This window comes from Scyliorhinus torazame, chromosome 8, assembly GCF_047496885.1.
Source record: "Scyliorhinus torazame isolate Kashiwa2021f chromosome 8, sScyTor2.1, whole genome shotgun sequence".
NCBI classification, from domain to species: domain Eukaryota; kingdom Metazoa; phylum Chordata; class Chondrichthyes; order Carcharhiniformes; family Scyliorhinidae; genus Scyliorhinus; species Scyliorhinus torazame.
Window position 1 is genome coordinate 194,485,408 of NC_092714.1, and position 27,860 is coordinate 194,513,267.

The 27,860-nt window shown below is 49.3% G+C and overlaps 1 protein-coding gene across 1 annotated transcript in view; it reads left to right on the forward strand.

Moving 5' to 3' along the window:
• LOC140428315 (V-set and transmembrane domain-containing protein 2-like protein) overlaps window positions 1-27,860 on the forward strand; it is a 129,849-nt gene that overhangs the window by 67,403 nt on the left and 34,586 nt on the right. Inside the window, exon 2 of the mRNA XM_072514655.1 lies at window positions 12,604-12,773. Within this exon, the coding sequence (XP_072370756.1) occupies window positions 12,604-12,773 (170 nt within the window). The remainder of the gene's footprint in view (window positions 1-12,603; window positions 12,774-27,860) is intronic.

The window sequence follows — 27,860 nt, forward strand, 5'->3', positions numbered from 1 at the left end:
CATACAGCCGGTGTCACGCCACGCAACCACGGGCCGTGGTAGGCGGTCAGCGGGGTGCACAGCAAGGTGGCTACCTTGCACGCCGCGGCAGTGGCGGTCCGTGGCTGGATACCGGCCACCGCAACGACATGGCCCATAACCTGGTCACCCCCACTTCTCTCCGGCCCTGTCAGCGACAGGATCGGCAGCCCACAGTTGTGCCTTTGGGTACATGACCTACGTCCGCTCCTTCAGCAGCCACAGTGCCTGTTTCCCGATTTTTAAAACCACAAGTGAACTTTGCCATCGGTAAGTCCTCCTGCTGGAGGAGGAGCATTGCAGGAGCACCGGAGAATACCGGGATGGGTCTGTTAATGATATGCCAACGCCATTTACTGTACATGCTGCATAGAATGCATTCACTAGCTGTTGAGGCACCGGAGCTTGGATTTCCATCGGGCGCCCGGCACTGGCCTCAGGTTTCTGCGGATTCTCCGCCTGATCGCATTTCCAGACTCCAGCGTCGGTCGACGGAGAATCCTGCCAGATATCTTTAATCACAGAAATTCTACGCTTGTCTGAGGACTGAATGAAGCATTCCGAGCTGGAGTGAAAACTGAAAATCAATTTCTTGTCTACCACAAACGATTCGTTAGCATCCATTTTGCAAACCATTATTTCTGTTATTTGTTGGGCTCTGTACATGATCATTATTGGGCTCTGCCTGAAGGCAGGTCCTTGGCTCATTAGTCTTATCTTTCTGCCCTGTGTCAGTCGTATCTTTTTCCAATAATTTCCTTCAATTTTCAAGCCATCCAGTATTGATATTTTCTTCCTCCCTCCTCTTTTTCCTTAAAATCGTCCCTCCATATTGTCTCTCACTAGTCCGTTCACTCATGAAATGTGTCCTGCCCAGCCTCTCTGCCTTTTCCTAATAACGTTCAGCAAATATTTTTTTTTGTCCAATCTCCACAGCACTGCAGTATTAGTTACTTTTCCTGTCTGGCTGATCCTTTCCAACTTCCTCCAAACCCACATTTCAAAGCTGTTGAGCAAGTTGGGCTCCTTTTTCCGTAAGGTCCAAGTCTCACATCCGTGCAAAACAATCCAGATAAAACCCTTTACAAGTCGCTTCTTGAGTTGTTTATTGAGCTTTCCAATTAGCAACATCTAAATACAGTCTTCCCACTGCTCTTCTTGTTCTACTTTCATTGTTGCATCTTCCAGCTGTAGATATTATGTTTCCTAAATAATTGAATGTTTGTACCTATTTCAGTTCTTTTCTTTCTATGTAAAAGATTTTTTCAATTTGGTTTTGCCAATGTTCACTTTCATTCCAAAGTTCATGCCTAGTTCATGTTACTAGTCCATCTACTAGTTCTTGTAATCCTTTTTCTGTGCTTTCTACACGTGCTTTGTTATCTGCAAACCTAATTGATGTTGTGTTATGCTTCTTCATATAGCATAAGCTGCTTCCTTGATGTATGCTCTGACAAAGGAAGGTTCAGACTTGGAGATAGGTTGAACACATTTATTGAATAGTTAACAATTCTCCTACTTGAGTTCGACTCTCCTGCTAATTTTGCTATAGTAACTCAATCTAACTACCCAGTCTGCTCTTATCCATGCGGTGGGTGTGATGCTTTGATCTGCCCCTATGTCTCTGAGTGTCGCCTATGGAAAGAGAAAGAGCATGTGTGCCCTGTCCTTTTTATATGGGTAGCCCCCTTGTGGTAGTGTCACCTCTGGGTGTGTCTTGACTGCCCATTGGTCGTGTCCTATCTTACTGACCTATTGGTTGAATGTCTGTGTGTCATGATGTCTCTGGTGCTCCCTCTAGTGTTTATTCAGTCCTAGTGTATCTACATTAACCCCTTGTGTATTTACAGTGATGCATATCACCACAGATGTTATCAACCCAATCTTAACACCAGATTCTGTGCCTTCAAACATTTATTTAATCAGTGCTTCTGCATCGGCATTGAAGAGGACTGGTAATGAACAGCACTTGCTTGTCGAGCTCCTCTTCCAATTAGATGTGGTTCCCATTCCCTGTTGACTACTCGCACTATTTCTGTTTGTCCCATGTACAGATTTCCATGAGTTTTCTGTCTCTCCAGCCTATTCCAAAGTCCTTCAGCATTGTCAATAGTTTAATCCAGTCAACTCGATCGAATGATATTTTGTAGCCCACAAAACAGAAATGTACCTCCCGTGCAAACTCTATATTGTGTTTACTCATCAATCTTGTCATTCTCTCATTCCTCTTCCTTCCTGGAATCCAAACTGGTCATCTGCGCTTTAGTTCTGCACCTTACCCATCCACTATCCTTGCTACAATTACAAAACAACCTTCAATGGAGGGTCAATTAGACTAATTGTACACAATCAGAACATCGGGATGCCTTTGACCTAGGGTGATCATTATTGTCTGCATGAAGTCGTCTGGTCATTCTGCTGCTAAGCAAATATCTTTGCATAGCTTAGTAAACATTGATCTTGCGTTGTTTCTCATGTTTTTAATCAACTCTGCAGGTATTTCTTCTATTCCAACCACTTTTCCAGCTTTTATCTCATTGATTGGTGCTCTTATCTCACTCTTGGATGCCTGGTCCAATGAAAACAATTCCGACGTTATTCTCTTCTTTTCGTTCATGTTTTTCATGTTTTGCAGATAGTTCTCCAATATTCTTAATTCACCAAGGTGTGTTAATGAAACATTTTCCTTACTCTACATTGCTGTTGTTTTCAGTCCCCTTATGCAGGGTGCCACTAACCTCCTTTGCTTTTGCAATCTTCAATACTGTCACATTCAATCCAATTTTTTGGAGTATATCACACTGCTCTTTTAACCGCTGTTCTTGTGCCTTTTCAGTTTCTCTTCGTAACCTATTATTCAAGTGTCTGTATTTCAGCTTGCCTTCTTCAGTATTGATAACGTTTTATTTTATCCGTTCTTCCATCCTTTACATTACAATCATAACCCATGATTTTCTGATCCTTTTTCCTCTTAAAAACCCTCTTATCTGACCATCCTGCCTTGATAGATCTGTTTCCATTACTCATTGTGTTGGTGGTATATTTTTTTAGAGAGTGCTTCCTTTACTTAATTTACAAATTTTTCATTTACTTCTTTCAGCCTCGCTAGCTTCCCATCGTTTTTTATGTATTCCACTTTGAATCTTCTTCATGTTTCCGTTTTCACCAGAATCACAAGTCTGCACCAGCTCCTGGTTGAACTTTTGAGTTGTTAACACTACTCCTGTATCTTTGTCCCACCATTTATTAGTCCAGTTGAAATCTTCCTATATCACCAAACATTTTCCATGTGTATTGTCTTCTATTTATGATGTCTAAACCATGTATTTGTTATCATGAGTCTGGTTCTTCTCCAAAAGTCTCCCAGTTCTTGGCCTTGCTCATTTATTTATTCAAGTCTATATGCTGATGTAACCTTTTCCTTTTCTAACAATACTGTTCCAAGCTCCCAGATTGATCACGTAGCTCTTTCCACTCTTGTTTGATTAGCTCATCAATTCTATCATACACTTCATCAATATTATCTGGATGTTCACTTGTGGATATTTTTACTTGAATAATGATAATGTCCACTGTCTGCCCTTTTAGTTTTGCTAGCATCAGCCAATCTTACTTACATTCCTGTCACTCACACAGTCAGCATCCCCCTTGTGTGGCATTACTGCTACTCCCCATTCCTTTTCTTCTGAATGCATCATTCTCACTACATCACTCATAAGGTCGCATTTTCCTGTCCACCATATTTCACATGACCCTAGGAGGTTTCCTTTCTCCTTTTCTATTTCCTGCTTTAGGTTCTCTTGCTTTTCTTTACTGCTCATTGTTTACATATTCCACATTCCTATTCTTTTGATACCGACAAGCTTGTACATATAAGGATTTCGCTGGAGGGTAACCCGAGAGGCCTCACTCCCTCCCTTGCTGAATGCAATGGCATCTGTCCTTCGACAGGTTCTCCCATCCATACCTGTTTCCGGAGGGTTCACCATTGCCTTCCGCTGTGGTACTGGTTGAGTCAGCAACACCTCATCCATTTGTGAGAGGGAGCACCGGGCTCCAATTAAACCAGTAGTAGACCTCAACACGACTCACCTGGCTGGCTGTCCATTCACATTTTATTGAGCAATTATACTGTGAGATTACCCCATCCATTCAATCTTAGACTTTCCTAGGATGAATGATTGCCAATTGGGGAGGGAAGGATACTGTGCCCCCTAATTCCACCCCCCCCCCCCCCCCCCATCTTCCTTTAGTTCACATCAGCCCTCCGCAGCATGTCTAATTGTCTGATTAGAGTCAGGGACCACCATGGCTATATTGAGAATACCACAAAGAGGATAAATCAGAGATTTGGATTTATGAATATCTGGGCTCAAGTGCTCTCAATTGATTTTTGAAAGACATTGATATACCTAGCTGAATATCTAGTTCAGGTCACAGGAGAAACCTTTTGTTACAATTCCCTCTCTCTCGCCCGCCCTTACCAGCTCACATGACCATAAAATTAGATGTTTGACGAAGCACTGCTAGAGGTAAGACATTCCGATTACAGTGCCAAAGAAAACATCAAAAGCATTGCTTAAAATACCAGCAACTTGACCCACAGCACATTTATGAAGAAGTCATTAATCAGGTTGTATTATTAGTAGTAAATACTATTAGATAACCTCCTTGTTTGAATGAGGTGAAATTTAAAATGTACTTTTCTAGGATTGAAATATACAGCAGTTCGGAGGAAAGGAAGGCACAGATTCTTGTTTTTGAAATATGTCGACTGCAGCTGCAGTTAGACCACAAATATTGGTATTTGTCCAATGTTATCCACAATTCACGTGACTTCTCGTTAAGTGCATTTTTTAGGCTGATGCATTCAACATGAACGGAAAATCAGCTGCTCTTGAGAATAATAATTGATGTTGCTGAAAGCATTCTTGTATGATGGGAAGTGGGCTGCCATAATGGAAGCTCAGTGAATTCACTGGAGGTCAGATAATCAACATTGGGATTTCAAAGAAATCTTGGATTTAATGGCTTTGTAGCTCCTCTGTGGCACTGTTTTTTTTTACCAAGTGTCTGCTTTTAAAAGGCCATTTGCAGAATCCTTTTGTCCCCATGCTAATGGAAATGTTTTGAAATGCTTCTTCATATATTATTGTGCAGATGCTTTTGGACAGAATGGCATTTTGCCATTCAATCTTGTATTCTGCTTGGTGGGAGAGGGCAGCAAATGATTACTTTAAATTTGTTGTTGGGTGCACTGATCATGTAGAGGCAGTATGCCTCAGATGGAAGCGGTGCTGCTATTATGGAATTGAGCATCTGACTGTGTTGCTGTTGGCCGTTCATACAGATTTAGGTTAAATATGCCATTCAGATACTGAGTACCAAATGGCGTTTTCTGTTTAAATGGGAGTCTCCCCCCCCCCCCCGCCCGTCCCTGTCCCCCCGCTTCTAAATTAAGATTTTCACCAAATTTGAAAAATTTAAATTAATGTCAGAACTCAAACCAGGAGCCCACTGGTGCCCAGGTTTTAATGTGGAAAGGGGTAGCAGGTTGGAGTTGGTACAGTCCAAGGTGACTCCAGATTGGAGTTGGTACAGTCCAAGGTGACGCCAGATTGGAGTTGGTACAGTCCAAGGTGACTTCAGATTGGAGTTGATGCAGACCAAGGTGACTCCAGATTGGAGTTGATGCAGACCAAGGTGACTCCAGATTGGCGTTGGTACAGTCCAAGGTGACTCCAGATTGGAGTTGATGCAGACCAAGGTGACTCCAGATTGGCGTTGGTACAGTCCAAGGTGACTCCAGATTGGAGTTGATGCAGGCCAAGGTGACTCCAAATTGAAGTTTGTGCATACCAAGGTGACTCCAGATTGGAGTTGAGGCAGATCAAGGCGTCGCCAGATTGGAATTGTTGCAGTCCAAGGTGACTCCAGATTGGAATTGATGCAGACCAAAGTGACTCCAGATTGGAGTTGATACAGTCCAAGGTGACTCCAGATTGGAGTTGATGCAGACCAAAGTGACTCCAGATTGGAGTTGATGCAGACCAAGGTGACTCCAGATTGGAGTTGATGCAGACCAAAGTGACTCCAGATTGGAGTTGATACAGTCCAAGGTGACTCCAGATTGGAGTTGATGCAGACCAAAGTGACTCCAGATTGGAGTTGATGCAGACCAAGGTGACTCCAGATTGGAGTTGATGCAGACCAAAGTGACTCCAGATTGGAGTTGATACAGTCCAAGGTGACTCCAGATTGGAGTTGATGCTGACCAAGGTGACTCCAGATTGGAGTTGATGCTGACCAAGGTGACTCCAGATTGGAGTTGATGCTGACCAAGGTGACTCCAGATTGGAGTTGATACGGATCAGCTGCCACATTTCCTGTGATTCATGAGTGAGGACTCTTCAGAAGTACTTCAATGTTTCTAAACAACCTGGAGATCCTTAGGTCCTGAAAGATGCTTTATAAATGCAAGCCCTTTCTTGGCATCTGCTGCATTGATCAAAGCACAAAATAATTCTCGAACTATAATCTTCAAGTCCAACTCAAAGCACAAAATAATTCATCCTTTATCCTGTGCAGGGTCTTGCTAATAGATGGAGAGCAGTATATATATTTAGATTGAGGAATTGACTGTAAATTAGAACTTGAATCGGGTTCCAGTGTTTTCCCAATGGCCAGGGTGGATTTCCTGACAAAACATCAATATATTTGAATGGAGCAACCTAATCGATGAACCAGCAAAATACTGCATATCTGTGTAATCAAAAATGAAGGGCAAAAAAGCATTGTCTGTAAATAAGTTCAGAACTTTGATATTTCATCTTTTTCTCCAGCCTGATGTCAGCTTTGTCAAATCAGCCGCATTTTGTCCAATAACAAAGAAGGGAATCATGGAATTGACAGTGAAAAATGACAAATAACTCTGGGCCACACTGACCAACACTGCGTGTAATTACAGTCTCCAACAGAATTTGATGCCAATGTTTCTGTTTGCATTTTCTGAAGTGGAGGAAGGAGCACCTATCCTGTGTCATTCTTCGCAGGAATTGTTTTAAAACTTGCAAATCAGAACTTAAATTCCAAATGTCAGCTCGGAATTCAGCGTACCCAGCTGCAAGGATTTACCGCACAGCCTCAGACCATTCAGACCAACTGGTCGTTTTGGTGTTTATGTTCCACAGCAGCCTCCTCTCACCAATTTATGTATCAGTCGACTGAGGCACATGACCTCCACAGTTACTAGCAAGTGAACTGCGATGTCATGATGTGCGCTGATTACAGCTTGACCTCAAGAAAATAAATGGTCATTATTTTCCCATTTGAAAGTGTATGATTATAGAGGAAATTCTCATTATGAGATTGTGATGTGAAGCTCTGCTTTCCCTGCCACCTTCGCTTCAAGGTGAGATTGTTTTGGTTGTGCGTCAACATGAAGGAAGCAGTATGAGTTGGGATAGTCAGTTTACAGCTTGGAACACCGTCTCATTTCAATCAGATCAAGTATGAGATCAGGCGTAATGCCTGTTCATGTCAGCTCTGATGTAGTGGGCGCGATTCTCCACCCCCAATCCGAAGTGGCTGCGCCGTCGTGAACGCTGTCGAGGTTCACGACGGCGCGGAACGGCCCCGGTCGCGACCGATTCAGGCCCTGACAATGGGCCAGTATCGGGGCCGCGGCATCTACCCGCGCTAGGCCTTGTTGCCCGCGTAAAAGCGGCGCTGATTAGATGACGCGGCCGGCGCCGCATAATGGACGTCATCCGCGCATGCGCGGGTTGGCCGGCGCCAACGGATCTTGCGGGGCGGCGGAAGGAAGGAGGTCCTCCTTCAGAGAGGACGGCCCGACTATCGGTGGGCACCGATCGCAGGCCACCCCACATCTAAGGTACCCCCCCCCCCCCGGTGCAGGATCCCCCCTTGCCCCCCCACAGGCCGCCCCCCCCCAGCATTCACGCACCGCCCACGACTGTAGCGACCAGGTGTGGACGGCGCCGGGGGGAACCTGCCATTTTGGCCTGGCCGCTCGGCCCATCCGGGCCTCAGAATCGCCATTTTGGGTGTCTCCGGCGATTCTCCGGCCTACGGCCCGCGAAACTCGACCGGGCCATTCCCGCCGCTTGGGAGAATCGCGGGAGGGCGTCGGACCGGCATCCCCGGAAATTCCGGCGCCCCAGGCGATTCTCCCAACTGGCGTGGGAGTGGAGAATCGCGCCCAGTATATCTCTTTTGTAGGGACCGTGAATTGGATTGAATTTGAATTGGTGTTTGGAGCAAGGAAGGAGATGAATCAAGGACTTGCCCCATGCACTCTGCGCAATGGTGTTGTAACTCTGAGAATGGAATAATTTTTCAAAAGACCATCCAGTAATCAGCATCACAGTGTTCTCGCGTTAGGCATCGCATCGCTCGATACAAAATAAATCTCCCTGTACTGTGCTGTACTCCCCTATAGGGGAGGCAGTGGTGTAGTAGTATCATCACTCAATTGCAATCCAGAGACACAGGGTAATACTCTGGGGACCTGGGTACAAATCCCACCACGGCAGATGGTGACATTTAAATTCAGTAGAAATCTGGATGACCCTGAAACCATTGTTTAAAAACCCACCTGGAAAAGAAATCTGGAAAAGGACCTTACCTGGCCTGGCCTACATGTGACTCCAGACCCACAGTAATGCAGTTGGCTCTTAATGCCCTCTGAAAGGGCAATTGGAGAATAAGTGCTGGCCCAGTGAGCAGCACCCACATCCGGGGCGAAATTCTCCCAAAACGGCGCGATGTCCGCCGACTGGCGCCCAAAACGGCGCAAATCAGTCGGGCATCGCGCCACCCCAAAGGTGCGGAATGCTCCGCATCTTTGGGGGCCGAGCCCCAACATTGAGGGGCTAGGCCGGCGCCGGAGGAATTTCTGCCCCGCCAGCTGGCGGAAACGGCCTTTGTTGCCCCGCCAACTGGCGCGGAAATGACATCCCCGGGCGACGCATGCGCTGGAGCGTCAGCGGCCGCTGACAGTTTCCCGCGCATGCGCAGTGGAGGGAGTCTCTTCCGCCTCCGCCATGGTGGAGACCATGGCGAAGGCGGAAGGGAAAGAGTGCCCCCACGGCACAGGCCCGCCCGCGGATCGGTGGGCCCCGATCGCAGGCCAGGCCACCGTGGGGGCACCCCCCGGGGTCAGATCGCCCCGCGCCCCCCCCCCAGGACCCCGGGGCCCGCCCGCGCCGCCTTGTCCCGCCGGTAAGAAAGGTGCTTTAATTTACGCCGGCGGGACAGGCAATTTATCGGCGGGACTTCGGCCCATCCGGGCTGGAGAATCGAGCGGGGGGGGGGGCGCCAACCGCCGTGGCGCGATTCCCGCCCCCGCTGAATCCCCGGTGCCGGAGACTTCGGCAACGAGGGGGGGTGGGGGGTGGGGGATTCACGGCAGGCCCCGGCGATTCTCCGACCCGGCGGGGGGGTCGGAGAATGACGCCCCCGATGTAAAAATCTATCCATTCCCCACGTTAGCTGTACTTGTATGTTCTCTGAAATACTCAGTTGGATTAGAAAGGCTGTGTTGTGCTGTGGAGCCTTACGCATGAGAAAATGTGTTGAGGTTACCCAGACTGATTTCAGGGTCTTGGGGGTGGGATGGGGGTGTGAAGGGTGGTGTTTGAATTTTCCGGACTAGTAAAACTACTTCAAAAGATCCATTTTGCAAAACAGGAAATTTGCAGTCAGGTTCAAACAGAAATACTGGGGGTTTGATTGCAAACGGGCAGTCTGTTTGATTTCAGATGTAATGTAAAGCTGGCTGTCCATTCATTATTGGCCTGTTTAGTGTCGAAACCAATTTCTCCCCCGATATTATTTCCATTAATCTAACAATTCAAATAATTGAGCAAACGAAAAGAAAACAGTCTCTTAAATAAAAACTGTGAACAAGTAAGCCCGGTGTGACTCCTACTATTCACTGCAATAGCCCAGTGAACAAATCCAAGCATTCGTTTTCCATTCTTAAATTGAGGAACTGACCAGTTCTGGAAAAACATCTGGGGCGAAATTCTCCCCCAACGGCGGGATGCCCGCCGACTGGCGCCAAAGCCGGCGCCAATCAGACCGGCATCGCGCCGGCAAAAAGGTGCGGAAGTCTCCGCATCTTTGGCGGCCTAGCCCCAACATTGAGGGGCTAGGCCGACGCCGGAGGGATTTCCGCCCCGCCAGCTGGCGGAAATGGCGTTTGTTGCCCCGCCAGCTGGCGCGGAAATGCGGCGCATGCGCGGGAGCGTCAGCGGCCGCTGTCAGTTTCCCACGCATGCGCAGTGGGGAGAGTCTCTTCCGCCTCCGCCATGGTGGAGGCCGTAGCGGAGGCGGAAGGGAAAGAGTGCCCCCACGGCACAGGCCCGCCCGCGGATCGGTGGGCCCCGATCGTGGGCCAGGCCACCGTGGGTCCCCCCCAGGACCCGGGAGCCCGCCCACGCCGCCTGGTCCCGCCGGTAAATACCAGGTTTGATTTACGTCGGCGGGACAGGCAATTCCTGGGTGGGACTTCGGCCCATCCAGGGGTCCCGCCAACCGGCGCGGCCGGATTCCCGCCCCCGCCCAATCTCCGGGAGCGGAGACTTCGGCGGGGGCGAGGGCGGGATTCACGGCGGCCAACGGCCATTCTCTGACCCGGCGGGGGGTCGGAGAATGACGCCCCTGGGCCCCCAGGATTATCCGTTTGCGAGTCCGCCCCGCTACCACTGCCAGCGAGAATGGAGAATTTGACGCTCAGCCAAATCTCCCATTCACTGCATTAGGGATGGAGAATCCCACCGGTGTGAAGAATGGAGAATCCCGCTGCTGCGAGCGGATGGGCAATCTTGCCCCTGGTGTTTCTGTGTTTTGATCGGCCGAACTTACTAAAGCACGCCATTGAAAAGTGGAGCGGTGCAACTAACAAGAAAAATAGAAATTTCAGTGTTTGAGTTCCACGTATATACCTCTCCCCCACCTATGCCATTGCCTTATAATTGATAGAGAGGGGACTGTCACCAGCCTAGGTTTTATGTCCATAATCTTGTACATTCATGTGTCTAACTGTGCTATTGATCCTGCCCTTTCAATATAATTCAAAGTAAAACACTGTTGTGTCCTTAGCTGCAGCAATATCATGTAAAACCCAGAGGTGAAGTTTTCTTAATTCAAATTTACTGTACATGATGAAAAGACAAATTGACCATGTGCGCAAGTTGACTACAGCATATGTGGTCAGACACATAGAATGGAATCTTCCACTCTGAAATCTAAGTTTAGCGGCAGATGCGGAAGTGAGATGAATTCCTGCTTGTGGTGGGGTGGGAGTGAGGGGGTGGGTTGGGAAGCTAACTGACCACATGCTCTTCAACTCATTAAATATGCATCTGCGAGGAGCTCGCCGGTTCTCATGAGGGGGGCAGGCAGGAAGTCTCCATCCCCATGGTGCTCATGACGTTAAAGATCCAGGAGCCATATTTAAAGGGTACCCAGACAACCTGCACCATCCCTTGTATCTTTGTCCGGATATTGTCCCATCCTTCCCCGCTAACCCTTCCTGCCTTGATCATCCACCATGCAACTTGCACTGCCACCCCTCAGTCTCGAGCAATGGCTGACATTTACAGAAACTGCCCAAAGGGAACATTTCAGTCACAGTGCACCATTACTCATGAAAGAAGTCTACATCGTCGGGTGCGCACACTTATATTCAGTCATAAAAGTGAATCTCCTCATTTCTCCCTGGTACGGAACTTGATTCCAGTGAGGTGGGCTTTTGATGAGAATGCATGTCTTGCTAGTGCATGCAAAAGGGTCTCATGACATGGTGCATTAGGAAGTTCGATCCCTCCCCAATCCACCTTTAAAGTCTTGAGAACAGATTTCCTAAAGTTCATCCCAACGTTAAAAAACGGATTATTGACCTCATGCCAAATTCAGCTTCCCGCCCACTATGCTGCATATTCCTAATGGGGCAGGAAGATTCTGCCCATAATCTGGGGTAAGCTGCTACCGCCAAAATTGTGAACAGGTAACATTGTGATGCCATTCTTCTGTGGCCTATTTGATTGAAGATGTTAAACCACTTACCTTACCTCCATTGAAACTTAGACCACATATGCTGTAGTCAAATTGCGCACATGGTCAATTTGTCTTTTCATCATGTACAGATGATAAAAGGTATTGACAAAGTAAACATAGAGCGAATGTTGCCTCTTGGGCAACTGTGAGGTCACAGTTTTAGGACAAGGGGCAGGAGATTTAAAACCGAGATGAGGAGAAATTACTTCTGTCCAAGGGTCGTGAATCTGTGGAATTCACTATCCCAGAGTGTGTTGGATGTCGGAACATTGAGTAAATTTAAGGGGCAGATAAACAGATTTTCATTTAGTAACAGGTTGAAGGAATGTGGCGTTGAAGCCGAGAGGAGATCAGCCATAATTGTACTGAATGGCGGAGCAGGCTCGAATTGCCTAATCCTACTCCTAGTTCTTATTAAAGAGTGTCATACGAATGCCTTAAACATCCGTGAAATAGTCATTTCTAGACTGCAGCTCAAAGCACTTTTATTCCTTCCGACAGCTCTATTTACTGAGGTCCCTCATGATGTCACAGCCAGAGCTGGGCAGGATGTGGAGATGGCCTGTGCTTTCCGGGGGAGCGGTTCGCCTTCCTACTCACTGGAGATTCAGTGGTGGTATATCCGAAATTCCAAGGACTGGACTGACAAACAGGCATGGAGCTCCCACCAGGTACTCGCACTGCATGCACTTGTATCCAACTTATTCGAGAATAAACAACAATGGCAGTTTCCATTATTGTAGCTCCTTTAATGAAGTAAACTGACCCAAGGCGCTTAACGGAAGTATAATCAGGTACACGTTGAGATGGACATGGAAAGAATGTTTCCTCTTGTACATGAGTCCAGAACTACGGCTGTTTTAAAATTAGGGGACGCCCTGAGAGGATAGAGGTGAGGAGAGCTGTTTTCTCCTCGTGCGACTTTGGAACACTCGGCCTCCGAAGGTGTTGGTACTTTTTAATGCAGAGGTGAATAGATTCTTGTTAGTCAAGGGAATCAAAGGTTATTGGGGGTAGATCAAGAATGAAGAACTCAACACAAAACAGTTCAACCAAGACCTTATTGAATGTCAGAGTAGGCTTGATGGCCCAAATGGCCGAGACAGTCTCCTGCTCCTATTTTCTATGTTTGTATGAAAAAGAGGTGGGGGAAAAGCAGAGAAGGAATTGCAGAACACGGGGCTTCGATTGTTGAATGTACAACCGCCAGCGGTGAACATGAAGTGGCAGGCACAGAGTGGGGGAGCACAGAGATTTTGTAGGCGCGAGGAGATTACAAGAATTTGGGAGAGGCAAGACCTTGAAAGCATTTGAAAACAAGGAATAGAATCGTAGTGTTGCTGGACCAGGAGCCAGTGCAGGTACAGAAAAATGACTCTTTGCACAGACTCCATCAATAATCGCCAGCATCTGATCAATGAAACCAGCTGTTCCAGGTGATGGAGAAAGCCCAGGCATCAGTGTGCAGCGATCGCCTCATGATCGTAACATGTTGCCTTGTCATTTTACATTCATTTGGAATATTTATCACAAATTTTTTTTAAATGTGCAAATCAAGTTGCATTTCAGATAACGTAACCTAAACAGCAGTAGTTCAGAAATTACATTTTGTTGGGGATCTCTTCCCCCCCCCGTCTGTCACAAAGTGTAACACAGCCAGAATGACAGCGCCTCCACAGTTGCTGAGGAAGATCACACCAATGCAAAGCACTTTGTTGCCACCCAGAGGCCAAGCTGAGAACTGTAGAATTTCCCACTAACAATCAGCCAAGTCTGGGCTCTGAATCAACCCATAGCCATTTGCCTTGGAGACACCTGCCTCTGCAGGAGAAGGGAAGGGGCAGGGGTGTTACCTACCAATGTCATATAGTTAGAATAGAACTTTCAAGCCAATTAAGTAGCCCGATGATGGGAATGTATAGACGTAAATAGAAAACTTGACAGAGAAGGAGCAGGGGAGTGAGACCAATTGGGAAGCTTTTGTGAAGAGCTTATAGAGGCACAAGGGATTGAATACTTCCTTCTGTTTATACAATTCTATGATTCCAAGAACATTGCAGCTTCAGTCTTTTTGGGACCAAAGGATTATGAACTGCAGCAAGAAAGTTTAAAACATGTTGTATTGACATTGTCAGTCACTTAGCTTTGGGATTAGAATAGACCTTGAGTTCTCTTTCTTCTTGGGAGAGTTACGTAAAGTAATCATCTCCATGAGTTACATTATAGGATGGTCTGTTAAATTTGTGTTTGACTCCGCGTGGCACGGTTGCACAGTGGTTAGCACTACTGCCTCACAGCACCGAGGACCCGGTTCGATCCCGCCCCTGGGTGACTGTCCATGTGGAGTTTGCACATTCTCCCTGTGTCTGCATAGGTCTCACCCCCACAACACAAAGATGTGCATGGTCGGTCAATTGGCCATACTAAGTTGCCACTTATTTGGAAAAAAAGAATTGGTTACTCTAAATGTATTAATTTTTGAAATTGTTTTTGCCTCAACAGATTTGAGAAGTCACTTGTGTTATAACACATGTTTTCTGATTAATTGAGCTAATAAAGCATGTGTGAAGGAGTGACTGAACTCCAAGATCTCGAATCAGTTAACGAGAAGTCTGGATCTAACTCGATTTGGCTCCACCATATTTCTGCCAGCTCCATTGACAATGTGATTTGCTGTCTTGGCCAATCAATTGTGAGAACTCAAATCAAGGGCGGAGTTGTAATTTTGGGTCATATTTTGTCTCTATTGGGAAAAGCACATATTCACGCCACACAAGTGCCAGGCAATGACCATCTCCAACAAGAGGATCAAACCATCTCCCCATGACATTCAATGATATTACCATCACTGAGTCCCCACAATCAACCTCCTGGGGATTATCATTGACCAGAAATTGAACTTTACCAGCTAAATACTGTCAGTTAAAGATCAGGTCTAAGGCTAGGAATCCTGCGGACAGTCATTCACCTCCTCATTCCCGAAAGCCTGTCCACCAGCTACAAGGCGCACGTCAGGAGTTTGATGGAATACTCTCCACTTGCCTGGAAAGTGCAGCTCCAACAGCACTGTGGAAACTCAACACCATCCAGGACAAAGCAGCCCACTTGATTGCTCCCCCTTCCACAAACATTCAAACCCTCCACCACACCGAGGCATTGTAGCAGCAGTGTGTTCCATTTGCTAGGCACACGGCAGGAACTCACCAATGTTCCTGAGGCAGTACCTTCCAAACCCATGGCCACTACCATCTAGAAGGACAAGGGCAGCAGATACCCGGGATCCCCAATACCTGGAGGTTCATCGCCAAGTCACTCACTACCCTGACTTAGAAATATATCACCGATCCTTCACTGTCACTGGGTCTAAATCCTAGATTTCCCTTACTAACAATATGTGGGTTTACCATACACCTCAGGGACTGCAGCAGTTCAAGAAAGCAGCTCATCGCCACCTTCTCAAAGGCAACTACAGATGGGCAATAAATCCCTAAATATTTTATATTCTTTCAAGACATCGGGCCCGAAAGACAGCGTGGCCAATAAATACCGAGAGATCCCTCTTCCGGGATCTTCCCGGCTCACCAAGCCTCGCGCGAGCTAACGCAATCTTGTGAAACGTAGCGATGTGGCCGGGATCACTTTTCAACAAATCTGCATATTGTGGTGATATACATCACTGTAAGTACACAAAGGGTTAATGTACATACACTACACCTAGCCAGACACTAGAGGGAGCACCAGAGGCATGACACACAGACAGTCAACCAATAGGTCAGTAAGATAGGACACGACCAATGGGCATCACGATACATATAGAGGTGACACTACCACAGGAGGGCATTACACCAACCCATATAAAAGGACACATCACATATGCTCAGTCTCTTTCCAGTGGAGACATTCAGTGTGTACACAGGGTTGATTTGAAACACATCACACCCACCATGTGGCTTGTAGGAGATTGGTTCGTCAGTCTGAGTAGCTACATAAGGATTAACAGTTGAGTTGAATCCAAGTAGGAGGATCATTATCAGTAATAAATGTGTTAAAGCTATCTCCATGTCTGAACCTTCCTTTGTCAGAGTGCACATCAAGGAAGCAGCTTATGCTACGTCAAGAGCATAACAAAACACATATTAGAGTGAGATAGCTAGTCTCACTCTAATATGCACTCCCACAATCTACACAGGCATTGGGATCTCATCCCTCCGCCTCGGAGACCTTCGGTGAAAAAGATGACCAGACAGAACGACACTCCAGTCAGAGGGTCAGAGGCCTCCAGGTGTTTGTTCTTTGGGCACTGCCAGCTGGCAATGTCAAAGTGCCAATCTGGCATTTCTCCTGCGATAGGGATTGGGCCAGGGGTGCCCTGCGCAGGTGCGGGGGGGGGGGGGGGGGGCCTGAGGGCCCAATTTAGAGGTGAGCTGGGGCTTGGGGGGGGGGGGGTTCGGGGGTTATGTCTAGGGGTTGAGAGTTTGAGACACCATTTAACAATGTGCCCCGATCTCCTCCTGTGCTGAGGCGTTCTGGCGAGCGGGGCTCCTCAGTGCAGAAAATGGGACAAAGTGCGGCCTGAGCTACGCGTTCCCTGCGAGGCCCCCAATCTACCCAAATGGTCACATAGAAAATAGGTGCAGGAGCAGGCCATTCGGCCCTTCGAGCCCACACTATCATTCAATATGATCACGGATGAACATACAAATTCAGTATCCCGCTTTCTCTCCATATCGCTGATCCCTTTAGCCTCAAGGGCCACATCCAGCTCCCTCTTGAATATATCCAATGAACTGGCTCCAACAGCTTTCTGTGGCAGAGAATCCTGCAAGTTCACAACTCTCCGAGAGAAGACGTTTTTCCTCATCTATGTCCAGAATGACTTACCCCTTATTCTTAGGCTGTAACCCCTGGTTCTGGATGTCCCCAACATCGGAGCATTCTTCCCGCATCTAGCCTGTACAGTCCCAACAGGATTTTATATGGGACCTCCTCTCATTCTTCCAAACTCCAATGAGTACAAGCTCAGTCGATCCAGTCTTTCTTCATATGTCAATCCTGCCATACCAGGAATTAGTCTGGTGAAGCTTCACCAGACACCCTCAATAGCACAAATGTAATTTCTCAAACCAGGAGACCAGAACTGCACACAATACTCAAGGTGTGGCCTCACCAAGGCCCTGCATAACTGCAGCAAGACATCCCTACTCCTACACTCCAATCCTCTCGCTACATAGGTCTTTCGGCAACCAGGGGCAGGATTCTCCCCTACCCGGCGGGGCGGGGGGGTCTGGCGTAATGGAGTGGCGGGAACCACTCCGGCGTCGGGTCGCCCCAAAGGTGCGGAAGTCTCCGCAACTTGAGGGGCCAAGCCCTCACCTTGAGGGACTAGGCACGTGCCGGAGTGGTTTGCGCTCCACCGGCTGGCGTGGAAAGGCCTTTGGCGCCACGCCAGCCGGGGCCGAAAGGTCTTCACCGGGCAACGCGGATCGGCGCATGCGCGGGAGCGTCAGCAGCTGCTGACGTCATCCCCGCGCATGCTCAGGGGAGGGGGTCTCTTCCGTCTCTGCCATAGTGAAGAACATGGTGAAGGCGGAAGAAAAAGAGTGCCCCCACGGCACAGGCCCGCCCGCAGATCGGTGGGCCCCGATCGCGGGCCAAGCCCCCGTGGGGTCACCCCCCGGGGCCAGATCCCCCCCCCCAGGACCCCGGAGCCTGCCCGCGCCGCCTTGTCCCGCCATTCAAAAGGTGGTTTAATCCACGTTGGCGGGACAGGCATTCCAGCAGCGGGACTTCGGCCCATCGCGGGCCGGAGAATCGGCGGGGGTGGGCCCGCCGACCGGCGCGGTGCGATTCCCGCCCCCGCCGACTGGCGCAGCGCGATTCCCGCCCCCGCCGAATCTCTGGTGGCGGAGACTTCGGGACACGACGGGGCGGGATTCACGCCAGCCCCCGGCAATTCTCTGACCCGGCATGGGGTCGGAGAATCCCGCCCCTGGTGTTTCTCTGCGCTCTGAGCCCTGGGAAACACCCCATGTTCCCATTCGGGTAGATCATGCCCGTAATCATTATTCAGTGTGTTCCATATGAATGGATACTTTCTGCCTAATGCCAACTATAATCCCCTGAGGCTACAGTCACAAATCAACAATCATCCTGTCCACAGGTCAGTGTGCAACCAAATGACAGATGCAGCTTTCACCTCCTGCCCAAGTATCCATTTTGAAATGACATTAACATTTTTAAAGCAGTCGAGCAAAATTAAAACACAGCATAGAGTTAGAGTAAATCAGTGTTTTCTTTTTTTTTAGAAATATTTTTATTCAAATTTTTACATATTTTCAACATAAGAAATACAAAGAACACATAAATAAACATCTTACAAGTACATCACAAATTCCCCCAATATACAAACCCTCCATTAAGCAATAATAAACACAGTAGAAAACACAAAGTACACCCCCCCACCCCTTCTCCCCCGCCTCTGGGTTGCTGCTGCTGCTGACCACCTCTTAATGCCCCGCTAGAAAGTCTAGGAACGGTTGCCACCGCCTGAAGAACCCTTGTACAGACCCTCTCAAGGCAAATTTTACCCTCTCCAATTTAATGAACCCTGCCATGTCGCTGATCCAGGCTTCCACGCTCGGGGGCCTCGCATCCTTCCACTGTAGCAGAATCCTCCGCCGGGCTACCAGGGACGCAAAGGCCAGAATACCGGCCTCTTTTGCCTCCTGCACTCCCGGCTCGTCCGATACCCCAAATAGTGCAAGCCCCCAACTCGGCTTAACCCGGGTGTTCACCACCTTAGACACCGTCCTCACAATACCCCTCCAGAACCCATCCAGCGCCGGGCACGCCCAGAACATATGGGCGTGATTTGCTGGGCTCCCCGAGCACCTCCCACACCTGTCTTCCACCCCAAAGAACCTGCTCAGCCTCGCCCCTGTCATATGCGCTCTGTGAAGAATCTTAAATTGTATCAGGCTAAGCCCGGCGCAAGAGGAAGAAGAATTAACCCTACCCAGGGCATCCGCCCACGTACCCTCGTCTATCTCCTCCCCAAGCTTCTCCTCCCATTTACGCTTTAGCTCCTCCACCGAGGTCTCCTCCTCCTCCTGCATCTCCTGGTAGATCGCCGAGACCCTGCCCTTCTCCAACCCACACCCCCGAGAGCACCCTATCCTGGATCCCGAGTGCTGGAAGCAGCGGGAACTCCCTCACCTGCCGTCTTACAAATGCCCTTACCTGCATGTACCTGAAGGCATTTCCGGGGGGAAGCCCAAATTTTTCCTCCAGCGCCCCAAGGCTCGCAAACGTCCCATCTAAAAACAGGTCCCCCGCCCTTCTAATTCCTGCCCTGTGCCAGCTCAGGAACCCTCCATCCATTCTCCCCGGGACGAACCGATGGTTCTCTCGGATCGGGGATCAAACCGAAGCCTCTACCTCACCCCTGTGGCACCTCCACTGCCCCCAAAATTTCAAAGTCGCCGCCACCACCGGACTCGTGGTGTACCTAGTCGGCCGGAGCGGCAGCGGTGCTGTCACCAGCGCTCCCAGACTCGTGCCCACACAGGACACCATCACCAGCCTCTTCCACGCCGCCCCCTCCCCCTCCCACTTGCGTATCATCGCCACATTGGCAGCCCAGTAATACCCACACAGATTAGGTAACACTAACTCTCCTCTGTCCCTACTCCGCTCCAGAAACACCCTTCTCACCCTCGGGGTCTTTGTCGCCCACACGAATCCCATGATGCTCCTACTGACCCGCTTAATAAAGGCCTTAGGGATCAGGATGAGGAGGCACTGGAATATAAATAGGAACCTCGGGAGCACCGTCATCTTCACCGACTGTACCCTACCCGCCAAGGAGAGTGGCAGCATACCCCACCTTTTAAACTCCTCCTCCACCTGCTCCAAGTTGAGCTTGTGTAGGAGCCCCCAGCTCCTGGCCACCTGGATCCCCAGGTACCGAAAACTCCTCTCCGCCCTCTTCAGTGGAAGCTCGTCTATCCCCCTTCCCTGGTCCCCTGGGTGTACCACGAAGAGCTCACTCTTCCCCACGTTGAGCTTATACCCGGAAAAGTCCCCAAACTCCCTGAGGATCCGCATCACCTCCGGCATCCCCCCCCCCACTGGGTCCGCCACATACAGTAACAGGTCATTGGCATACAACGAAACCCGGTGTTCCTTCCCCCCCCGGACCAGCCCCCTCCAGTTCCTGGACTCCCTTAGAGCCATAGCCAAAGGCTCAATTGCCAATGCAAATAGCAAGGGGGATAGGGGGCACCCCTACCTCGTCCCCCGGTACAGCCGAAAGTATTCCGACCTCCTCTGGTTCGTGGCCACACTCGCCACCGGGGCTTCGTAAAGTAGCCTAACCCAACTAATGAACCCCTCCCCAAACCTCCTCAACACTTCCCAGAGGTACCCCCACTCCACCTTATCGAAGGCCTTCTCCGCGTCCATCGCCACCACTGTCTCCTCCTCCCCCTCCACTGTAGGCATCATGATTACGTTAAGGAGCCTCCGCACATTGTTATTCAGCTGCCTTCAATTAACAAAACCCGTCTGGTCCTCGTGAATCACCCCCGGGACACAGTCCTCAATTCTGGTAGCCAACACCTTCGCTAACAACTTTGCGTCCACGTTGAGGAGAGAGATTGGCCTATACGACCCACACTGTAATGGGTCCTTGTCCCGCTTCAAGATCAGCGAGATCAGCGCCCTGGACATCGTTGGGGGTAGGGCCCCCCCCCACCCCCCCCCCTCCCTTGCCTCATTGAAAGTCCTCACTAATAGAGGGCCCAGCAGGTCCATGTACTTCCAGTAAAATTCCACCGGGAACACATCTGGCCCCGGTGCCTTCCCCGCCTGCATACTCCCCAGCCCCTTAGTCAGCTCCTCCAGCCCTACCAGTTCCCCAAGCCCAGCCACCTGCTCCTCCTCCACCCTTGGGAACCTCAGCTGATCCAAAAATCGACACATCCCCCCCTCCTACATCGGGGGCTCAGACCTATACAGCCCGTCATAAAAGTCTCTAAATACCCCATTTATTCCCACCGCACTCTGCACCGTGTTCCCCCCTTTATCCCAAACTCCCCCAATCTCCCTCGTTGCCTCCCGCTTCCGAAACTGGTGTGCCAACACCCGGCTAGCCTTTTCCCCGTACTCATACACCGCCCCTTGTGCTTTCCTCCACTGCACCTCTGCCTTCTTGGTGGTCAACAGGTCGAACTCAGCCTGGAGGCTTCGTCGCTCCTTGAGTAGTCCCTCCTCGGGGATCTCTGCATACCTCCTATCCACCCTTAAAATCTGCCCCACCAATCTCTCCCTCTCTCTCCTCTCCTTCCTCTCCTTGTGGGCCCTAGTGGAGATTAGCTCTACCCTAATCACCGTCTTCAGCGCCTCCCAGACCGCCCCTACCTGCACCTCCCCATTATCGTTATCCTCTTGATAGCTTTCAATGCACCCCCGGATCCGCCTGCTCACCTCCTCATCCGCCAGCAAGCCCACATCCAGGCCCCACAGCGGGCGCTGGTCCCTCTCCTCCCCTAGCTCCAGCTCCACCCAATGCGGGGCATGGTCTGAGATGGCTATGGCCGAATACTCCGTGCCCTCGACCCTCGGAATTAGAGCCCTGCTCATAACGAAGAAGTCTATCCAGGAGTAGGCATTGTGGACGTGGGAAAAAAAAGAAAATTCCCTGGCCCCCGGCCTGACAAACCTCCATGGGTCTACTCCACCCATCTGGTCCATAAACCCCCTCAGCACCTTGGCCGCCGCCGGCCTCTTACCCGTCCTGGACCTGGAGCGGTCCAATGCTGGATCCAGTAGCGTGTTGAAGTCCCTCCCCCCATTATCAAGCTCCCTGTCCCCAGGGCATCGTCCCAATTCGGGGCATATACATTCATTAATACCACCCGCGTCCCCTGCAGCTTACCACTCACCATCACATACCTACCTCCATTGTCTGCCACGATGTTCAGCGCCTCAAACGACACCCGCTTCCCCACCAAAATCGCCGCCCCTCGATTCTTTGTCCAACCCGAGTGGAAAACCTGCCCTACCCACCCCTTTCACAGCCTAACCTGATCTGCCACCCTCAAATGCGTCTCCTGGAGCATAACCACATCTGCCTTCAGTCCCTTCACGTGCACGAACACACGGGCCCTCTTGACCGGCCCGTTCAGGCCTCTCACATTCCAAGTTATCAGCCGGATCGGGGGCTTCCTGCTCCCCCCCCCCCCTCCCCCCCCCTGCCGATTAGCCATCCCCTTTTCTAGGCCAGCCACGTGCCCGCGCCTCCCGCACTCTCCATTCCCCCCGGCGGCAGACCCCCGCCCCGACTCTCCCTCCGAGCTCCAGCTCCCCTTTGGCCAATGCAGCAGCAACCCAGATTCCACCCCCCCCCCCCCCCCCCAAGCTAGGTCCCCCCCTAGCTGCGTTGCTCCCCCCATAGCACTCCCATGACTCCTGCTGACCCCGGCCACTCCTGCCACTCCATCGACCCCCCAGTGTGGTACTCTTCCCCCCCCCCCACCCCTCCTGTCCATCAGCGGGCGCTCCTCTCCAACACCGCCCTTCCCCCCCCGGCACTGCCCCCTTCCTTCCCTAGCGTGGGAAAAAGCCCGCGATTGCCATCAGACTGGCCCCGCCCTCTGGCACTGCTCCCTTTTGCATCCTAATCCCAACTCCCCCACCTCGGGCCTGCCATCTCCCCTCCTCCCAACGGGGCCCCATCCTTCCAACCACTGACGCCCACACTCTCACAAAACCCCCACTTCGAACCATTTCACCCTACCCGACCCAGCACCCAAGGAAACAATACAGAACAGAATAGAACATCCCCCAAAGCACAGTAACCACAGTAGCCCCCCGCGACTTCCCCTCACAACCGACCCTCAGTCCGTGTCCAACTTTCCGGCCTGAATAAAGGTCCACGCCTCCTCCGGCGTCTCAAAGTAATGGTGCCGGTCCTTAAACGTGACCCACAGTCGCGCCGGCTGCAGCATCCCGAATTTCACCCCCTTCCGATGCAGAACCGCCTTAGCCCGATTGTATCCGGCCCTCTTCTTGGCCACCTCCGCGCTCCAGTCCTGGTATATACGGACCTCTGCATTCTCCCACCTGCTGCTCCGCTCCTTTTGTGCCCATCTTAGGACACACTCCCTGTCCACCAAGCGGTGGAACCGCACCAATACCGCCCGCGGCGGCTCGTTAGACTTGGGCCTCCTCACCAGGACTCGGTGGGCCCCATCCAGCTCCATGGGCCTCGGGAAGGCACCCGCGCCCATCAATGTGTTCAGCATCGTGACCACGTATGCTCCAGCATCCGACCCCTCCACTCCTTCCGGGAGACCCAGGATTCGCAGGTTCTTCCTCCTTGACCGATTCTCCATGTCCTCGAACTTCCCCTGCCATTTCTTATCCAGCGCCTCGTGCGCCTCCACCTTCAACGCCAGGCCCAATATCTCGTCCTCATTCTCCGAGGCCTTCTGCTGCACCTCCCGGATTGCCGCCCCTTGGGCCTTCTGGGTCTCGACCAGCTTGTCGATCGAAGCCTTCATCGACTCCAGCAGCTCTGCTTTCAATTCCGTGAAGCAGCGCTTGAGAAACTCTGCTCTTGCGCCCACTGCATCCACGCTGCCTGGTCTCCACCCGCCGCCATCTTTGCTTTCCTCCCTCGCACTTTTCGCTGCGCCAGAATTACTTTTTTCACCACTCCACTCCTGGTCCAATCCATACAGTGCCGAGGAAATCATACTGTCACCTTCCCACACTGGGAACCATCGAACAAATGCCACTGGGGCCCCTCAAAAGAGCCCAAAAGTCAGTTTTTGGCGGGAGCTGCCGAACATGCGACTTAGCTCGGCATAGCCGCAACCGGAAGTCCGTAAATTAGTGTTTTCAAATAGAACATGAAAGATATTCAATATACATTGGGTCTGGTCAACTCCAACCGCATGGGACTTCCGGCAGCGCGATGTGAGAGGAACCTCTCACGAGGTGCCTCTCGCTAGAACACTGACGTTTTTACCATTTTTTTCTGCCGCCACGGCCTTTAACTTCTTGAAAAGTTGCAATTTGATTGTGTAAAGTTCTCTCATCTTGGAGGTGCCCAAGGGAGGCAGAGCCAGAAAAGGTTTGGCCCGAAACTGAATCTGAGGCCTCTTAGAGATCTACTGGAGATAAGATGGCAGAGTCAGCATCTTCTCCAACCACTTGACTAATGACTGAAGCTCTCACAAAAATCTTGGCAATCGCGCTCGATAAACACTGGCAAGACCTGTTGGTGAATCTTACAAGATCAATTGAAGAGGCCTTGGCCCCCATTCGTTTAGTTCTTGAAACCACCAGTAAGACCGTTGAGGCTCATGGAGCCACAATTAAGGACATTGAGGTTGTATTATCAGATCATAGTGATAGGATCACCTCCCTGGAGTCCTTCTGTGGTCGAGGTTTACAATATATTAACAGATAAGCTGAATGGAGAACAAATCCAGGAGACAGAATGTACGCATTGTGGGGTTACTAGAGATATCGAGGGCCGCATCCTGATTGAATATTTATCAGCCATGTTCCACAAGATGGTGGGTGAGGGTGTACTTCCATACCCCCAGAATTAGACCGGGCTCATCGCTCGCTCCAACCTAAGACTTGCTCTGGAGATCCTCCGCGTGTGGTGATTGCAAGGTTCTATTGTTTCAGAAAAAAAGAGCTGGTTCTTCGATGGGCAAGGGAGCATTGGGATCTCAATTGGGAAGGCCATTTCATTGGTCTGTACCAAGACATGAGTGTGGACCTAGCTAAGAAAAGAGTCGCTTTTAATGGAGTGAAATCCGGCCTGTAAAAGAGTGGAGTCAAGTTCAGGATGATCTATCGCCTTCGAGTAACGTTACAAGGAAAGGATCACTCGAGTAACATTACAAGGAAAGGATTATGCGCTATTTAATCTGTTTTATGTCCCCATGTACGGGCACGTTATATTTTGGGTTTTTTCATGTTTGTTGTTTGGGTGTGCTCTTGGGGCCATTAGTTATATTTGAAAGAGTTCTGCTGTTTATTAATCTATTGTTCCCTTTCTCTTTTTCATCTGGATGACTTTTAGTCGTTAGCATGGCATTGTTAGACAATTAATGTTTTATTCTACAATTGGGAGTCTCCCTGCTAACGGGGCGCATTAGCTAATGGATGTGGTGTTAGAGGGTTTTCAGTAGCTCATAACATTAGTTTTTAAAAAGAAATGAGAATTTGAGTTTAGTTTTGTTAATTGTAGGCTTCAGGGTAAGTTATTGGTTGCCACGGTTTCATTTGCTTTTGGGTGTAGTTATACTCAATTGTGATCGCGTTTTGGGGTTAAGGAGGGGAGGGTGGGGTGGGTTTTAAGGTTAGTTTGCTGACGGCGTCAGTTGGTCTCCCTTTGTTGAATCATCTGACTTTGCTCGGTGGCCATCTTTTTACTCTATCTTAGTTACGTCCATTGTTTAATACCTCTCTTTGGGAATGGCTGACTCCAGTATGAGGGGTGGTGGGAGACCTCCAATCCATCTGGTTACCTGGAACACTAGGGGTTTGACAGTCCCTGCAAAAACGGTCGAGAGCATTTGCTCATCCTGATATTGTGTTTTTGCAGGAAAGCTGTTTGCATATCAAGAATCAGACCAGGTTACACAAGGGCTGGGTTGGGCAAATTTTTCATTCCAGTTTCAATAGCAGGGCCAGGGGTATGATGATGTTAATTAATAAAAGATTCCAGTTCTCCTTGCCTGAGAAGTCTAATATCGGAGGATCAAACGGGCTTTGTAAAGGGCCGGCAATTATCAGCCAATATATGATGCCTTTTTAATGTCATTCTTTCCCCCTCCACCGCACCCGAGCTTGAGGTAATAGTTTCTCTTGACACTGAGAAAGCACTTGATAGGGTGCAGGGAGAATATTTATTTGAGATTCTCCAGAGATTTGGATTTGGCCATAAATTTGCCTCTTGTATCCTCTTGTTATATAATGCCCCCATGGCCAGTTTTCGCACCAACACTTTTTACTCAAACTATTTCCCCTTAAATAGCGGAACTAGACAGGGCTACACGCGCTCTCCACTTTTATTTGTCCTGGCAATTGAACCGTTATCTATTGCCTTGAAGTTATTACAGACCCAACTCCCTCCATTGACAGCATAATAAAGACACTGAATACCTTTGGCTCCTCTCTGGCTATAAGTTAAATCTAGGCAAGAGTGAATGTTTCCAGTCAACCCCTTGGAAGGCGAGCCTGATTAGGCATGTTACAATTCCGCATCTCGAGCACAAGTTTTCATTACTTCGGGATCAGGGTAGCCCGTTATTGCACCTCACTCACAAATTAAATTACTTGAACTTATCAATAATGTTAAAATGGACCTATAGAGGTGGATAAAACTTCCTCTTCTTTGGCGGATAGGATTCAAACTGTAAAAATGAACGTATTCCCTAGTGTTTTATTTTTCTTTCAATGACTCCCCATTTTTCTGCCCAAATCCTTTTTCGTTAAGGTTAATAAATTGATATCTGCTTTTATTTGGGTGGGTAACTGTGCTAGAATCTGCAGTGTTCTACTCCATAGCGATATACAGACAGGGCTTGGCCCTCCCAAACTTATTGTTTTATTACTGGGCTGCTAATATTCAAAAAATGTATTGTGGATCAATGATCCCGATTCCATTTGGGGCCAGATGGATGCCCTTCTGCATTATTTTCAAGTGCACGATTTCTCTCGTACAGCTTTTCCTTCCTTTCCTCTGGCTCCATCTTCCTCCTTGTAGTGATATCATGGTTGTGTTGTAATTCACCGATTGCCCACTAGGAATCTCATTAGTATATAAATGAATGTTAGACTCAGGTGACCTCAGACTGATTAGGGAGCTGGGAGAGAGGTTGTTTGTGCATGTTCATACTGTTGTTTTGTATATATTTGACCCACAGTTAATAAATTGTTTATAGCTTTAGCCACAAGTGTTCTTGTAATATAAATCTGGCCATCCGACATGAACATTATACTCCTTGCTGAATAATATGTTATCCTTGGACTGGTCTGGCAAGGGGTCTATCTGAGACATATATGGCCATTTTTTTTGTTTAATCCCTTCCCACTAAGCGGGGTAAGGGTGAAATGGGAGCGTGAGCTGGGTCCTATACTTACTGGCGAGGTTTGAAGGGAGGCCCTTTACAGGTTCAACTCTATGTCCTCATGCGCCCTTTTGAGCCTAATTCAGTTCAAGGTGGTGCATAGAATACACTTGACAATGGCAAGGTTGAGTGGGTTTTTCCCCAACGTTGAGGCCAGATGTGATCGCTGTTCGCTTGCCCCGGCTGACCATATGCATATGTTGTGGTCTTGCCCCAAACTCGCCAACTTCTGGGCTTCATGTTTTAGCCCCATATTGGAGATACTCTGTTTGGAATTTGTCCCATATCATATTTGGGGTTTCAGATTCACTGGCAGTCCATTTTGGGGTAGAGGCGGACTTTGTTGCCTTTGCCTCACTGCTAGTCTTTAGGTGGATATTGCTCTGAGGGTCTCTGAGGCAAGGCCGTTGGGTCCTGAGCGCTGGTCGATCCAGCTTTGACATATTCTTCTTTTTAAAATCTTTTTATTGGCATTTCTCATATTTATAAACAATTGTATATATACATCACATATTTCTTACACGCATTAATTTACTTTGTTGTACAGAGAGGTTTATTTTGTCTTTCATTTAATTGACCCTATATACATTTTGCCACCCT